General features: G+C 43.4%; 1 protein-coding gene across 1 annotated transcript in view; it reads right to left on the bottom strand.

Annotated features, from left to right (window-relative positions):
• mier2 (mesoderm induction early response 1, family member 2) overlaps positions 1-17500 on the bottom strand; it is a 60308-nt gene that overhangs the window by 4386 nt on the left and 38422 nt on the right. The window contains exons 11-12 of the mRNA XM_061976265.2: positions 14753-14895; positions 2818-2890 (exon numbers count right to left, since the gene is read on the bottom strand). Coding sequence (XP_061832249.2) covers positions 2832-2890; positions 14753-14895 — 202 coding nt within the window. The 3' untranslated portion in view covers positions 2818-2831. The remainder of the gene's footprint in view (positions 1-2817; positions 2891-14752; positions 14896-17500) is intronic.

Here is a 17500-nt window from a genome sequence, read left to right as displayed (position 1 = left end):
CGATGAGTTTCTGGCACTGCTCAGGTGTTATGAGAGCCCAGGTTGCTCTGATAGTGGCCTTCAACTCTTCTGCGTTTTTGGGTCTGGCATTCTGCATCTTCCTTTTCACAATACCCCACAGATTTTCTATGGGGCTAAGGTCAGGGGAGTTGGCGGGCCAATTTAGAACAGAAATACCATGGTCCGTAAACCAGGCACGGGTAGATTTTGCGCTGTGTGCAGGCGCCAAGTCCTGTTGGAACTTGAAATCTCCATCTCCATAGAGCAGGTCAGCAGCAGGAAGCATGAAGTGCTCTAAAACTTGCTGGTAGACTGCTGCGTTGACCCTGGATCTCAGGAAACAGAGTGGACCGACACCAGCAGATGACATGGCACCCCAAACCATCACCCAACCATGCAAATTTTGCATTTCCTTTGGAAATCGAGGTCCCAGAGTCTGGAGGAAGACAGGAGAGGCACAGGATCCACGTTGCCTGAAGTCTAGTGTAAAGTTTCCACCATCAGTGATGGTTTGGGGTGCCATGTCATCTGCTGGTGTCGGTCCACTCTGTTTCCTGAGATCCAGGGTCAACGCAGCCGTCTACCAGCAAGTTTTAGAGCACTTCATGCTTCCTGCTGCTGACCTACTCTATGGAGATGGAGATTTCAAGTTCCAACAGGACTTGGCGCCTGCACACAGCGCAAAATCTACCCGTGCCTGGTTTACGGACCATGGCATTTCTGTTCTAAATTGGCCCGCCAACTCCCCTGACCTTAGCCCCATAGAAAATCTGTGGGGTATTGTGAAAAGGAAGATGCAGAATGCCAGACCCAAAAACGCAGAAGAGTTGAAGGCCACTATCAGAGCAACCTGGGCTCTCATAACACCTGAGCAGTGCCAGAAACTCATCGACTCCATGCCACGCCGCATTAACGCAGTAATTGAGGCAAAAGGAGCTCCAACCAAGTATTGAGTATTGTACATGCTCATATTTTTCATTTTCATACTTTTCAGTTGGCCAACATTTCTAAAAATCCCTTTTTTGTATTAGCCTTAAGTAATATTCTAATTTTGTGACACACGGAATTTTGGATTTTCATTTGTTGCCACTTCAAATCATCAAAATTAAATGAAATAAACATTTGAATTAGGGCTGCAGCTAACGATTATTTTTCTATCGATTAATCTATAGATTATTTTTTTCGATTAATCGGTTAATCTATAGATTATTTTTTCGATTAATCTATAGATTATTTTTCCTTTTACCGATTTTTTTTTTTATTTAAAATGAAGAGGAAAAAATAAATGTAGGCCAGTTTTTTCAAAAGGCATGGCTTTTATTTACAAAAAAAAAAGTATGGCCACTAGTCAGTCAACATTGACAACAACATGACAAAATATTCTGTAACAATGTAAACATTTAAAACTTTTAACATTTAACAAAATTAAAAGTAGCTTATTTGCTTTTTAATGTGCAAATATAAAAGTAAACATCCAGTGCAAATCTTAATATTCTGGAATAGTATAAGCATTTCAAAAGTAAAAGTATTGCTTATTTTGCTTTAAAATGTGCAAAAATAAAGATAAACATCCAATACAAAAAAGTGCAAAACGGAAATATTCTGTAACAAGTGTAAACATTTCAACAAAAGTAAAAGTATTGCTTATTTGCTAAAATGTGCAAAAATAAAGCTAAACATCCAATACAAAAAAGTGTACAGTGTAAACATTTCAACAAAAGTAAAAGTATTGCTTATTTTGCTTAATAACACAACCATGATAGTATGATTAAAGTGAAAGTTAATTGTTGGTTTGTACATAGTATATGTAACTGTTAATGTTGTAAAAGGTATTTGCACAACTAATTAACGTTAGCGTTTGTGACACGTCTTGTGCCGTGGGGTTCTTTCAGGACCGACAGACTGAACGCCAGACGGCTTTGCCGGGTTTACAATCTTTTAATTTTACACAAAGTCTTTTCTCTTCCAACTGCGCGGATCGCGCACCTGGGCACGTTTGCGGCGTCGCTCCTGGCGCGCCCCGCCTCGCCGCTCGCTCGCCGCCGCCGCCTCTCCACAGCGTTAAAGAGGAGCGCGTCTTTGTAAACACTGAACAGGCACGCCAAACGCGCCTCTCAGAGCGAAACGGTGCTTTAGTTTATGAATTTACAACGCAGATACAAATGACACATTCATGTTTTTGTGTAATAATGACAACGTATACGCACGCGGACGATTGACTTGTTGATGGTGATGGCAAGAACGCTGTCGGGGGTTTTCTTTTCAAATGTTCGTTCATAGCCGTTGTGCTGCTATGATAGGCCATTTCCGCTCGACACAGTGTGCATACAACAACATTATTAGGCCGTTTATTGAAATACTCCCACACTTTTGACGACTTTTGGCGTGCTTTTTTCCCCCTCGCTCGCATCGTCTGCTTTGCGCTCCGCCATGACAGTAAAGTAGTGTGACGTAAATATGCGACGCGCCGACGCACAAAAACGGCGTCGACGTATTTACGTAACCGATGACGTCGACGCGTCGTTTCAGCCTTAATTTGAATGCATCAGTCTGTGTGCAATGAATAAATATAATGTACAAGTTACACCTTTTGAATGCAATTACTGAAATAAATCAAGTTTTTCAAAATATTCTAATTTACTGGCTTTTACCTGTAATTAGTCAGATTCTCTACAATTCAGCTCAGATTGCAGCTTAAAAAGATCAACTAAAATGGGTGAAGTAATAGAAAACAGCTGATTTAGCTAAATAACATAAAGGGAAACAAGAAAGAATGGAATGAATGAGTGAATGCTATTCCACTGCCTCTTTCTTTACCTGCAGGTGCAACCTTAACACGGCTTTAAGTGAAAGCGGGGAGTCCTTCTGCGCCGAGGTCGACCCTCCTTCTCTGGAGCGCCGTGTGGAAAAGGTGGGAACCATGCATGCATGCACACACACACACATAAAAACAAGACACATGACTGAAGGGAACAAATGCAAAACACGATTGAGAACAGAAGATGATTCAAAACTTAGGAGATAAACCACGTGACCCAAATAAAAATGTAACATAGGAAATATAAGTCATGTGCAAATGAAAATGTGGCTGACACACAAAGCAGACAATTACTTTCTTCCGATCTGATATTGATATCGGTTTGATATCAGAAAAAAAATGATGACTTGCATGTAAAATGTCCAATATGCTACTTTTTTCCCTGCGCTTTTGACCCTGCGGCTTATAAAACGGCGCGGACAATATATGGATTTTTCTTTGCTGACAGCCATGATAATGTTTTGTGTTCAACAAATCCACCCATCCAGTTTTCTACTGCTTAAATAGTTTCCATTCATTACAAGCAGACACTGAAAAGTTGTGTTATTGTTTGTGCTACGGCGCCACCTTTCGGACCGGTTCGCTTACTGCAGGTGCTGCGGGGTAAACGTCAACACGTATATTTCCTTCCGTTTAGCGCTTTGAACCGGGAAAGTACAAGTGCTGTAAAGTAAAATAAAAAATAAAAAATAATTAAATTAATTAATTAATAAAAAATTAGAATGAAGAGACACCCATCTCCTCTCTGAGCTGCCACCTTAACGTGGTAGAGGAGTTTGCGTGTCCCAATGATCCTAGGAGCTATGTTGTCCGGGGGCTTCCATGCCCCCTGGTAGGGTCTCCCAAGACAAACAGGTCCTAGGTGAGGGATCAGACAAAGAGCAGCTCGAAGACTTCTATGGAAATGCAAGAACCGAGACTCAGATTTCCCTCGCCCGGACGCGGGTCACCGGGGCCCCCCTCCGGAGCCAGGCCCGGAGTTGGGGCACGATGGCGAGCGCCTGGTGGCCGGGCCTGTCCCCATGGGGCCCGGCCGGGCACAGCCCGAAGAGGCAACGTGGGTCCCCCCTCCAATGGGCTCACCACCCATAGCAGGGGCCATAGAGGTCGGGTGCAATGTGAGCTGGGCGGTAGCCGAAGGCAGGGCACTTGGCGGTCCGATCCTCGGCTACAGAAGCTAGCTCTTGGGACGTGGAACGTCACCTCGCTGGGGGGGAAGGAGCCTGAGCTAGTGCGCGAGGTAGAGAAGTTCCGGTTGGATATAGTCGGACTCACCTCGACGCACAGCAAGGACTCTGGAACCAGTTCTCTCGAGAGGGGCTGGACTCTCTTCCACTCTGGCGTTGCCAGCAGTGAGAGGCGACGGGCTGGGGTGGCAATTCTTGTTGCCCCCCGGCTCAGAGCCTGCATGTTGGAGTTCAACCCGGTGGACGAGAGGGTAGCTTCCCTCCGCCTTCGGGTGGGGGGACGGGTCCTGACTGTTGTTTGCGCTTACGCGCCAAACAGCAGCTCAGAGTACCCACCCTTTTTGGATTCACTCGAGGGAGTACTTGAGAGTGCTCCCCCGGGTGGTTCCCTCGTTCTACTGGGGGACTTCAACGCTCATATTGGCAACGACAGTGAAACCTGGAGAGGCGTGATTGGGAAGAATGGCCGCCCGGATCTGAACCCAAGTGGTGTTTTGTTATTGGACTTTTGTGCCCGTCACGGATTGTCCATAATGAACACCATGTTCAAGCATAAGGGTGTCCATATGTGCACTTGGCACCAGGACACCCTAGGCCGCAGTTCTATGATCGACTTTGTAGTTGTGTCATCGGATTTGCGGCCTCATGTTTTGGACACTCGGGTGAAGAGAGGGGCGGAGCTTTCTACCGATCACCACCTGGTGGTGAGTTGGCTGCGATGGTGGGGGAGGATGCCGGACAGACCTGGCAGGCCCAAACGCATTGTGAGGGTTTGCTGGGAACGTCTGGCAGAGTCTCCTGTCAGAGAGAGTTTCAATTCCCACCTCCGGAAGAACTTTGAACATGTCACGAGGGAGGTGCTGGACATTGAGTCCGAGTGGACCATGTTCCGCACCTCTATTGTCGAGGCGGCTGATTGGAGCTGTGGCCGCAAGGTAGTTGGTGCCTGTCGTGGCGGTAATCCTAGAACCCGTTGGTGGACACCGGCGGTGAGGGATGACGTCAAGCTGAAGAAGGAGTCCTATCGGGTTCTTTTGGCTCATGGGACTCCTGAGGCAGCGGACAGGTACCGACAGGCCAAGCGGTGTGCGGCTTCAGCGGTCGCGGAGGCAAAAACTCGGACATGGGAGGAGTTCGGGGAAGCCATGGAAAACGACTTCCGGACGGCTTCGAAGCGATTCTGGACCACCATCCGCCGCCTCAGGAAGGGGAAGCAGTGCACTACCAACACCGTGTATGGTGAGGACGGTGTTCTGCTGACCTCGACTGCGGAAGTTGTGGATCGGTGGAGGGAATACTTCGAAGACCTCCTCAATCCCACCAACACGTCTTCCTATGAGGAAGCAGTGCCTGGGGAATCTGTGGTGGGCTCTCTTATTTCTGGGGCTGAGGTTGCTGAGGTAGTTAAAAAGCTCCTCGGTGGCAAGGCCCCGGGGGTGGATGAGATCCGCCCGGAGTTCCTTAAGGCTCTGGATGTTGTGGGGCTGTCTTGGTTGACAAGACTCTGCAGCATCGCGTGGACATCGGGGGCAGTACCTTTGGATTGGCAGACCGGGGTGGTGGTTCCTCTCTTTAAGAAGGGGAACCGGAGGGTGTGTTCTAACTATCGTGGGATCACACTCCTCAGCCATCCCGGTAAGGTCTATTCAGGTGTACTGGAGAGGAGGCTACGCCGGATAGTCGAACCTCGGATTCAGGAGGAACAGTGTGGTTTTCGTCCTGGTCGTGGAACTGTGGACCAGCTCTATACTCTCGGCAGGGTTCTTGAGGGTGCATGGGAGTTTGCCCAACCAGTCTACATGTGCTTTGTGGACTTGGAGAAGGCATTCGACCGTGTCCCTCGGGAAGTCCTGTGGGGAGTGCTCAGAGAATATGGGGTTTCGGACTGTCTGATTGTGGCGGTCCGCTCCCTGTATAATCAGTGTCAGAGCTTGGTTCGCATTGCCGGCAGTAAGTCGGACACGTTTCCGGTGAGGGTTGGACTCCGCCAAGGCTGCCCTTTGTCACCCATTCTGTTCATAACTTTTATGGACAGAATTTCTAGGCGCAGTCAAGGCGTTGAGGGGATCTGGTTTGGTGGCTGCAGGATTAGGTCTCTGCTTTTTGCAGATGATGTGGTCCTGATGGCTTCATCTAGCCAGGATCTTCAGCTCTCACTGGATCGGTTCGCAGCTGAGTGTGAAGCCACTGGGATGAGAATCAGCACCTCCAAGTCCGAGTCCATGGTTCTCGCCCGGAAAAGGGTGGAGTGCCATCTCCGGGTTGGGGAGGAGATCTTGCCCCAAGTGGAGGAGTTCAAGTACCTCGGAGTTTTGTTCACGAGTGAGGGAAGAGTGGATCGTGAGATCGACAGGCGGATCGGTGCGGCGTCTTCAGAAATGCGGACGCTGTATCGATCCGTTGTGGTGAAGAAGGAGCTGAGCCGGAAGGCAAAGCTCTCAATATACCGGTCGATCTACGTTCCCATCCTCACCTATGGTCATGAGCTTTGGGTTATGACCGAAAGGACAAGATCACGGGTACAAGCGGCCGAAATGAGTTTCCTCCGCCGGGTGGCGGGGCTCTCCCTTAGAGATAGGGTGAGAAGCTCTGTCATCCGGGGGGAGCTCAAAGTAAAGCCGCTGCTCCTCCACATGGAGAGGAGCCAGATGAGGTGGTTCGGGCATCTAGTCAGGATGCCACCCGAGCGCCTCCCTAGGGAGTTGTTTAGGGCACGTCCGACCGGTAGGAGGCCACGAGGAAGACCCAGGACACGTTGGGAAGACTATGTCTCCCGGCTGGCCTGGGAACGCCTCGGGATCCCCCGGGAGGAGCTGGACGAAGTGGCTGGGGAGAGGGAAGTCTGGGCTTCCCTGCTTAGGCTGCTGCCCCCGCGACCCGACCTCGGATAAGCGGAAGAAGATGGATGGATGGATGGATGGATGGGAAAAGGATGCCAGAGCAGACTTACTTGACAGAGAGGAAAAGACACGACAGGTATCTCTCTCTTTCAAGTGCACTTGGGGCGGCGTGGCTCGCTTGGTAGAGCGTACCAGGGTACCAGGGTACCAGGTTCGATCCTAGTCATTGTTGTGTCTTTGAGCAAGGCACTTCACCCACCTGCTCCCAGTGCCACCCACACTGGTTTTAATGTAGCTTTAAGGTGTAGATAATGGCGTTCACTATGGAAAGCGCTTCGAGTCTCTAGAGAAAAGCGCTATATAAATATATTTCATTTTTCACTGTCTTATAGCCGTCTATAGCGTTTCTACTCGTATGGACTCTTCAGTCAAGCAACGTTTGTAAGTTTTACAATAGAACTAAAACAATTCATACGCACTAAATCGTCCTATGTGTAGTGTTTTCATGCATATTTGTACGTGCTATCGTAATATAATGAAGCTAGCATCGCAAGCATTAGCTAACATGCTAACACTTTTCCGAGTGTCTGGACTAGTATTGTTGCAATTATTTTTTGTATTGCTTCATTTTCACAAATTCCTCAGTAAATTCACCAAAACGTCACCGTGGAGTTATTGAGTCTGTTTAGCTGATTGGAGCGAGTCCAGTCCATAGTGGATCTAACATAATAGTGTGAGAGTCCAGTCCATAGTGGATCTAACATAATAGTGTGAGAGTCCAGTCCATAGTGGATCTAACATAATATTGTGAGAGTCCAGTCCATAGTGGATCTAACATAATAGTGTGAGTCCAGTCCATAGTGGATCTAACATAATAGTGAGAGTCCAGTCCATAGTGGATTTAACATAATAGTAAGAGTCCAGTCCATAGTGGATCTAACATAATAGTGTGAGAGTCCAGTCCATAGTGGATCTAACATAATAGTGTGAGAGTCCAGTCCATAGTGGATCTAACATAATAGTGTGAGAGTCCAGTCCATAGTGGATCTAACATAATAGTGTGAGAGTCCAGTCCATAGTGGATCTAACATAATAGTGAGAGTCCAGTCCATAGTGGATCTAACATAATAGTGAGTGTCCAGTCCATAGTGGATCTAACATAATAGTGTGAGAGTCCAGTCCACATTGAATCTAACATAATATTGTGAGAGTCCAGTCCATAGTGGATCTAACATAATAGTGTGAGAGTCCAGTCCATAGTGGATCTAACATAATAGTGTGAGAGTCCAGTCCATAGTGGATCTAACATAATAGTGTGAGAGTCCAGTCCATAGTGGATCTAACATAATAGTGAGAGTCCAGTCTATAGTGGATCTAACATAATAGTGTGAGAGTCCAGTCCATAGTGGATCTAACATAATAGTGAGAGTCCAGTCCATAGTGGATCTAACATAATAGTGAGAGAGTCCTGTCCATAGTGGATCTAGCACTAGCTAGTGCGTCCATGACCATGACTTCTGTTTTGTTTAATTAGCCGTTTTACTGCCGTGTTACAGACACCGGACACTTGGAAACAATTAAGGCATGTAAATAAACATTTACAAAAATCTTTTTGTGTAGATAAATCATTTCACAAAGTATATATCTGCGGCTTATACTGCGCTTCGGCTAATATATGGACAAATATTTTTTCCTTCTCAAATGTAATGGGTGCGGCTAGTGATGGGTCCGGCAACACCGATGCATCGGCGCATGCGTCGAGCTCATAGAGCGAAACCCTGTGTCGGTGCGCGTACCGCTTTTAGAAAGTCACGTGACCGATCATGAGCTGTTTTGGTCACGTGACCGATACGCCAACTGTGTCGCCTCCTCTGTGCCCTGTGAGCGGCTCTTTTCTACAGCCGGAGAAATAATAACTAAGAAGAGAAATCGTCTAAAATGTAATACGTTGGAAAAACTTTCCCATTCTTGCTTGATGTACAGCTTAAGTTGTCCTCTCCGTTGCGAGAGAGCAAAAAAGGCATGTTCACCACTGTGCTACATGGCCTTTCCTTTTAACAACACTCAGTAAAGGTTTGGGAACTGAGGAGACCAAGTTTTGAATCTTTTCGGGTGGAATTCTTTCCCATTCTTGCTCGATGTACAGCTTAAATTGTCCTCTCCGTTGCGAGAGAGCAAAAAAGGCATGTTCACCACTGTGTTACATGGCCTTTCCTTTTAACAACACTCAGTAAAGGTTTGGGAATTGAGGAGACCAAGTTTTGAATCTTTTCGGGTGGAATTCTTTCCCATTCTTGCTCGATGTACAGCTTAAGTTGTCCTCTCCGTTGCGAGAGAGCAAAAAAGGCATGTTCACCACTGTGTTACATGGCCTTTCCTTTTAACAACACTCAGTAAAGGTTTGGGAATTGAGGAGACCAAGTTTTGAATCTTTTCGGGTGGAATTCTTTCCCATTCTTGCTCGATGTACAGCTTAAGTTGTCCTCTCCGTTGCGAGAGAGCAAAAAAGGCATGTTCACCACTGTGTTACATGGCCTTTCCTTTTAACAACACTCAGTAAAGGTTTGGGAACTGAGGAGACCAAGTTTTGAATCTTTTCGGGTGGAATTCTTTCCCATTCTTGCTCGATGTACAGCTTAAATTGTCCTCTCCGTTGCGAGAGAGCAAAAAAGGCATGTTCACCACTGTGTTACATGGCCTTTCCTTTTAACAACACTCAGTAAAGGTTTGGGAACTGAGGAGACCAAGTTTTGAATCTTTTCGGGTGGAATTCTTTCCCATTCTTGCTCGATGTACAGCTTAAGTTGTCCTCTCCGTTGCGAGAGAGCAAAAAAGGCATGTTCACCACTGTGTTACATGGCCTTTCCTTTTAACAACACTCAGTAAAGGTTTGGGAATTGAGGAGACCAAGTTTTGAATCTTTTCGGGTGGAATTCTTTCCCATTCTTGCTCGATGTACAGCTTAAGTTGTCCTCTCCGTTGCGAGAGAGCAAAAAAGGCATGTTCACCACTGTGTTACATGGCCTTTCCTTTTAACAACACTCAGTAAAGGTTTGGGAACTGAGGAGACCAAGTTTTGAATCTTTTCGGGTGGAATTCTTTCCCATTCTTGCTCGATGTACAGCTTAAGTTGTCCTCTCCGTTGCGAGAGAGCAAAAAAGGCATGTTCACCACTGTGTTACATGGCCTTTCCTTTTAACAACACTCAGTAAATGTTTGGGAATTGAGGAGACCAAGTTTTGAATCTTTTCGGGTGGAATTCTTTCCCATTCTTGCTCGATGTACAGCTTAAATTGCCCTCTCCGTTGCGAGAGAGCAAAAAAGGCATGTTCACCACTGTGTTACATGGCCTTTCCTTTTAACAACACTCAGTAAAGGTTTGGGAACTGAGGAGACCAAGTTTTGAATCTTTTCGGGTGGAATTCTTTCCCATTCTTGCTCGATGTACAGCTTAAGTTGTCCTCTCCGTTGCGAGAGAGCAAAAAAGGCATGTTCACCACTGTGTTACATGGCCTTTCCTTTTTAAAAAAAATAAAAATGTGTAAAAAAATTTAATTAATAAAATTCCCAGTCCACAATCATCCACAACACGTTCTCTTAGATTTCCATGTTATGATACATGTTCACATTATTTATTGACTGTATCTAAAAAAGATAAAAATATATTTTATTTAAATGAAGATATGAAATAATCCTAAATGAAATACAATGACTTGGTTTATATTATTGTATATACTAGGGCAGGGGTCACCAACGCGGTGCCCGCGGTCACCAGGTAGCCCGTAAGGACCAGATCAGTCGCCCGCTGGCCTGTTCTAAAAATAGCTCAAAGAGCAGCACTTACCAGTGAGCTGCCTCTATTTTTTAAATTGTATTTATTTACTAGCAAGCTGGTCTCGCTTTGCTCCACATTTTTTAATTCTAAAAGAGACAAAACTCAAATAGAATTTGGAAATCCAAGAAAATATTTTAAAGACTTGGTCTTCACTTGGAATAAGCGGTAGAAAATGGATGGATGGATGGGTCTTCACTTGTTTAAATGAATTCATTTATTTTTTTTACTTTGCTTCTTATTACTTTTAGAAATACAATTTTAGAGAAAAAATACAACCTTAAAAATGATTTTAGGATTTTTAAACAAATATACCTTTTCACCTTTTAAATTTCTTCCTCTTCTTTCCTGACAATTTAAATCAATGTTAAGTAAATTTATCTTTTATTGTAAAGAATAATAAATATTTTAGCTTCTGGTTTTTCGACGAAGAATATTTGTGAAATATTTCTTCAAACTTACTATGATTAAAATTCAAAACAATTATTCTGGCAAATCTAGAAAATCTGTAGAATCAAATTTAAATCTTATTTCAAAGTATTTTGAATTTCTTTTAAAATTTTTGTTCTGGAAAATCTAGAAGAAATACTGATTTGTCTTTGTTAGAAATATAGCTTGGTCCAATTTGTTAAATATTCTAACAAAGTGCAGATTGGATTTTAACCAATTTAAAACATGTCATCAAAATTCTAAAATGTATCTTAATCAGGAAAAATTACTAATGATGTTCCATAAATTCTTTTTTTAATTTTTTCAAAAAGATTCAAATGAGCTAGTTTTTCTCTTCTTTTTGTCGGTTGAATTTTGAATTTTAAAGAGTCGAAATTGAAGATAAACTATGTTTCAAAATTTTATTTTAATTTTTTTCGTGTTTTCTCCTCTTTTAAACCGTTCAATTAAGTGTTTTTTTCATCATTTATTCTTTACAAAAAACCTTCCGTAAAAGGAAAAAAAAAATGTACGACGGAATGACAGACAGAAATACCCATTTTTTTATATATATAAATGTATTTATTTAGCTATTCTTGTTTAAATCACACTTACGTGTAACTTACAAATGACAATATATTTATTGATTTAAGTGTGTATCAAACTGGTAGCCCTTCGCATTAATCAGTACCCAAGAAGTAGTTTTTGGTTTCAAAAAGGTTGGTGACCCCTGTACTAGGGCATCAAATCAGTGTCAGTTGAGTCGGTCCATAGGTTGCCTGTAGGGATTTTTAATGTCCAGCAGATGTCAGTATTTAGTGACACAGTATCGACACAGTATCAATACAGTTTTGCAATGTGTCGAAACGCTTCATGACGCCTCATCAACCCATCACTAGGTGCGGCTTATATGCCGGTGCGCCTTATAGTCCGGAAATTACGCTAAGTGCTCCGATAGAAGTCGTCCTGCAGCGTGTTTTCTTGTGCCAAGCCAGTTAACATCTAAAGGACCTCCAATAAGTACACAAAGTTGGTCTTTTCTTCTATTTGAGCCATTTACAAAAAGGTAAACACTGTAGGCTTCTCAGAGCTAGCAGCTACACAACAGCTAAGCTGTTATAAATGACTGTCATTGAACAATATTGAAGTATAAAACTTGACATTTGTCAACATAAACAAGTATCAAATAGTTATAGTTGCATATTACTTACACATACAAAGTCTCCGAGGCAGAAAGGTATTAGAAAGTATCCAGAAACAAACGCATGAGCTTAATTTAGCAAATTTTTGTGGCCATTAGGTGTCCCCAAAAAACAATTTCAACTTCAAGACAGCCTAAGTCATACTTGCCAACCCTCCCGGATTTTCCGGGAGACTCCCGAAATTCAGCGCCTCTCCCGAAAACCTCCCGGGACAAATTTTCTCCCGAAAAATCTCCCGAAATTCAGGCGGAGCTGGAGGCCACGCCCCCTCCAGCTCCATGCGGACCTGAGTGACGTGTTGACAGCCTGTTGTACATGCACATGTGACCCACCCATAATGTGTCACATTTTTTGTGTTGATTTATTTAGTTTATTTTGTGGTTTGAATTCGTTTTTGGAGCTGTCATTACACATTTATCAGTATTCACATTGGTCAGTAGGGGGCAGTAGGGCGTTTCTTCCCAATTGAATGCTATCACCTGCAGACCGGAAGTGTCTTGTCATTCTGATGAGCGCGACCAGTCTGTGAACAATTGAAACGTCCTGTGTGCTTTTTTCCTCCTGTATAAACAGGTTAGTTTTGGTGAATCAACTCACTGAATAATATCCATGTGATCTTTATAAGTTTAAGTACACATTCTGATGGTGGAGCCTAACTCTAAAGTTTTTGTGAATTGTAGTTTGTATTTGTGAATGAATCCAGTGCACAGCTGCAGTAATTAATACAAAATGGCCGACGTGAGTACGCAATGTTTATATAGGAACTTCTGATCCTAATTCAGACTACCAAATTAGAGCTCCCTTTTTCTTATTGATTTTATAATGTATATTTGTATGATGTGTGTGTTCTGAAATAGTGACAGAGAATAGAACAAGGATGGACAATTCAAACCTTAACTCAACAATGAGTAGAGGAGTGTTATGTGTGTGTTTATGTGTAAATAAATGAACACTGAAATTTAATTTATTTATATATATATAATAAAATATATATGTGTATATATATATATATATATATATATATATATATATATATATAGCTAGAATTCACTGAAAGTCAAGTATTTCTTATATATATATATATATATGTCTTAATAAGGTTATCCAAAAAATAGTGCTCGATACCGTAGTAGAGCGCAATATATGTATGTGTGGGAAAAAAAATCACAAGACTATTTCATCTCTACAGGCCTGTTTCATGAGGGGGGGTTCCCTCAATCATCAGGAGATTTTAATGGGAGCATTCACATACCATGGTTTATATAGGGCACAGAGTGGGTGGGTACAGGCTGGCGTAGGGGCGTGGTGATTGGCTCATGTGTTACCTAGGAGGTGTTTCCGTCTGTGGCGGCATGCTGTTACAATTTCGCTGCGCTTGTTGAGGGATGACAGGTCTGGACGGTAAATAATAAACAGTTTCTCTTTCAAGCATAGGTTGCATCTTTTATTACCACTATTGTAAGGTGTGCTGGATGCAAGAATTTGCCATGTTATTGAATATTCAACATTATTGTCTTTGAGGTCCCAAATGTGTTTGCTGAGTTCTGTGGTCCCCGGACAGAGCGACTCCAAAACCAACAAAGGCTGCAACTGTCGAAAGAAACCTGATTGCCCTCTCAACGGGGGGTGCTTACAAACATCAGTTGTCTACCAATCTAAGGTAACACGCAAGGACATTAACACATCCGACACATATGTAGGATTAACCGAGGGAGAGTTCAAAACCAGATGGAACAATCACAAGGCTTCTTTCAGGAACCAAAACCTGCGGAATACCACAGAACTCAGCAAACACATTTGGGACCTCAAAGACAATAATGTTGAATATTCAATAACATGGCAAATTCTTGCATCCAGCACACCTTACAATAGTGGTAATAAAAGATGCAACCTATGCTTGAAAGAGAAACTGTTTATTATTTACCGTCCAGACCTGTCATCCCTCAACAAGCGCAGCGAAATTGTAACAGCATGCCGCCACAGACGGAAACACCTCCTAGGTAACACATGAGCCAATCACCACGCCCCTACGCCAGCCTGTACCCACCCACTCTGTGCCCTATATAAACCATGGTATGCGAATGCTCCCATTAAAATCTCCTGATGATTGAGGGAACCCCCCCTCATGAAACAGGCCTGTAGAGATGAAATAGTCTTGTGATTTTTTTCCCCACACATACATATATATATATATATATATATATATATCTATATCTTAACCACGCCCCCCAACCCCCACCTCCCGAAATCAGAGGTCTCAAGGTTGGCAAGTATGGCCTAAGTCCATTCCAGACCGTTTTCATACCTACCATTGTTCTTGGTTTGAGTAATGTCACGTCATCAAAGCTTTTTTAACAAAAGAATCCAAGTATGTACGATTGAGGCTGCTATCTTTTGGTCAAATATTCCAAGCTGCATCTACCGTTCCGTTATCAGCGCTTCACCTCGTTTGTCCAGTTCCAGGCCGGAGTGCGGCGGTAAAGGTGGCGCCAGCTTCCCGGAGACCGCGGAGCTGCGGGACAACAAGGCGGCAGAATGATTGCTGGCCTCCACGTCGCCAGCGTCCCCGTCCTGCTCTCCTTCGTCCCTGCAGCACACAACGCAGGAAAGCAGCTCAGTCGGAAGCTTTTCTTAACCATCAGCCTCCGGGATAACACTTTCTGACCTCGCATCTTCTGGAGTTTGTCGGAATTACAACTTAAATTCGGATATCTGCCTCCAACAATTCCATCCGTTTATCTCCCATGTAACTATGCTTTTAATTTTTTACTAGCTTGCTCAAAGAGGGGCGTATTTTAGAAGTGTTGCACTAGTGATAAAGATCTTTTTAGAAGATCTGAAGGGGGAATTGTCGGAGGCAGATATTTAGATACAGGTAAAAGCCAGTAAATTAGAATATTTTGAAAAACTTGATTTATTTCAGTAATTGCATTCAAAAGGTGTAACTTGTACATTATATTTATTCATTGCACACAGACTGATGCATTCAAATGTTTATTTCATTTAATTTTGATGATTTGAAGTGGCAACAAATGAAAATCCAAAATTCCGTGTGTCACAAAATTAGAATATTACTTAAGGCTAATACAAAAAAGGGATTTTTAGAAATGTTGGCCAACTGAAAAGTATGAAAATGAAAAATATGAGCATGTACAATACTCAATACTTGGTTGGAGCTCCTTTTGCCTCAATTACTGCGTTAATGCGGCGTGGCATGGAGTCGATGAGTTTCTGGCACTGCTCAGGTGTTATGAGAGCCCAGGTTGCTCTGATAGTGGCCTTCAACTCTTCTGCGTTTTTGGGTCTGGCATTCTGCATCTTCCTTTTCACAATACCCCACAGATTTCCTATGGGGCTAAGGTCAGGGGAGTTGGCGGGCCAATTTAGAACAGAAATACCATGGTCCGTAAACCAGGCACGGGTAGATTTTGCGCTGTGTGCAGGCGCCAAGTCCTGTTGGAACTTGAAATCTCCATCTCCATAGAGCAGGTCAGCAGCAGGAAGCATGAAGTGCTCTAAAACTTGCTGGTAGACGGCTGCGTTGACCCTGGATCTCAGGAAACAGAGTGGACCGACACCAGCAGATGACATGGCACCCCAAACCATCACCCAACCATGCAAATTTTGCATTTCCTTTGGAAATCGAGGTCCCAGAGTCTGGAGGAAGACAGGAGAGGCACAGGATCCACGTTGCCTGAAGTCTAGTGTAAAGTTTCCACCATCAGTGATGGTTTGGGGTGCCATGTCATCTGCTGGTGTCGGTCCACTCTGTTTCCTGAGATCCAGGGTCAACGCAGCCGTCTACCAGCAAGTTTTAGAGCACTTCATGCTTCCTGCTGCTGACCTGCTCTATGGAGATGGAGATTTCAAGTTCCAACAGGACTTGGCGCCTGCACACAGCGCAAAATCTACCCGTGCCTGGTTTACGGACCATGGTATTTCTGTTCTAAATTGGCCCGCCAACTCCCCTGACCTTAGCCCCATAGAAAATCTGTGGGGTATTGTGAAAAGGAAGATGCAGAATGCCAGACCCAAAAACGCAGAAGAGTTGAAGGCCACTATCAGAGCAACCTGGGCTCTCATAACACCTGAGCAGTGCCAGAAACTCATCGACTCCATGCCACGCCGCATTAACGCAGTAATTGAGGCAAAAGGAGCTCCAACCAAGTATTGAGTATTGTACATGCTCATATTTTTCATTTTCATACTTTTCAGTTGGCCAACATTTCTAAAAATCCCTTTTTTGTATTAGCCTTAAGTAATATTCTAATTTTGTGACACACGGAATTTTGGATTTTCATTTGTTGCCACTTCAAATCATCAAAATTAAATGAAATAAACATTTGAATGCATCAGTCTGTGTGCAATGAATAAATATAATGTACAAGTTACACCTTTTGAATGCAATTACTGAAATAAATCAAGTTTTTCAAAATATTCTAATTTACTGGCTTTTACCTGTATATCCGAATGTAAGTTGTACTTCTTCCATTTCTTTGTCATATTTGAAAACAGCTCGTGTTTTCCATTTCTTCTCTTGATGCTCTGTCAGCAAGTATACTATGTGTGATAACCTTGAGTTCTTTGGAATGTGTTTAGACTAGCATTTTGTTTTGTCTACAGAGATGGGACGAGAGAGAGGGTGGTGGGATCGGGAAGACAGACCATTTTGGGAGGCGCAATAGAATGTTCTAGGGTTAGACTGGTCTCAATCAATGTATATTGGCAAAGCTTTGAGAATATACAACAAAATACCTATTCTGTCTCTGGTGGTTTTTCAACTCAGCTTTAAGTGTCGGAAAGAACTTGGGAGCGAATTGTGACTTGAATTCCCTGGGAGGAACAACTGGTCCAAAACGCAACAAGTTTCTCAAGCCTTCTAACACACATGTGAATAAAAGCACATTTACAGTCAGTTAAGACTGAAATACGGTTATTAAAACATCAAATGTGAACACGTTCCGATTTCTGTGGTGGAACTGGAGGAGTAACCGCTTTTACTTGCTGCTTTTCCTCATTTATAATAATCATTTACTGTGTATCAATAATTACTCATATTTTCATGCAGGAATCCCTAATCAATACTGCATAACAGAGATGAATAATTACTCTGAATTTCATGCAGGAATCCATAATCAATAATGCATAGTAGAGAAATATCATAATTTTACCCATTTTCCCAGGTGATTTGC

This window comes from Nerophis lumbriciformis, linkage group LG14 (genome assembly GCF_033978685.3).
Source record: "Nerophis lumbriciformis linkage group LG14, RoL_Nlum_v2.1, whole genome shotgun sequence".
Lineage (NCBI taxonomy): Eukaryota > Metazoa > Chordata > Actinopteri > Syngnathiformes > Syngnathidae > Nerophis > Nerophis lumbriciformis.
This window is presented reverse-complemented; position numbering and strand designations above follow the sequence as displayed.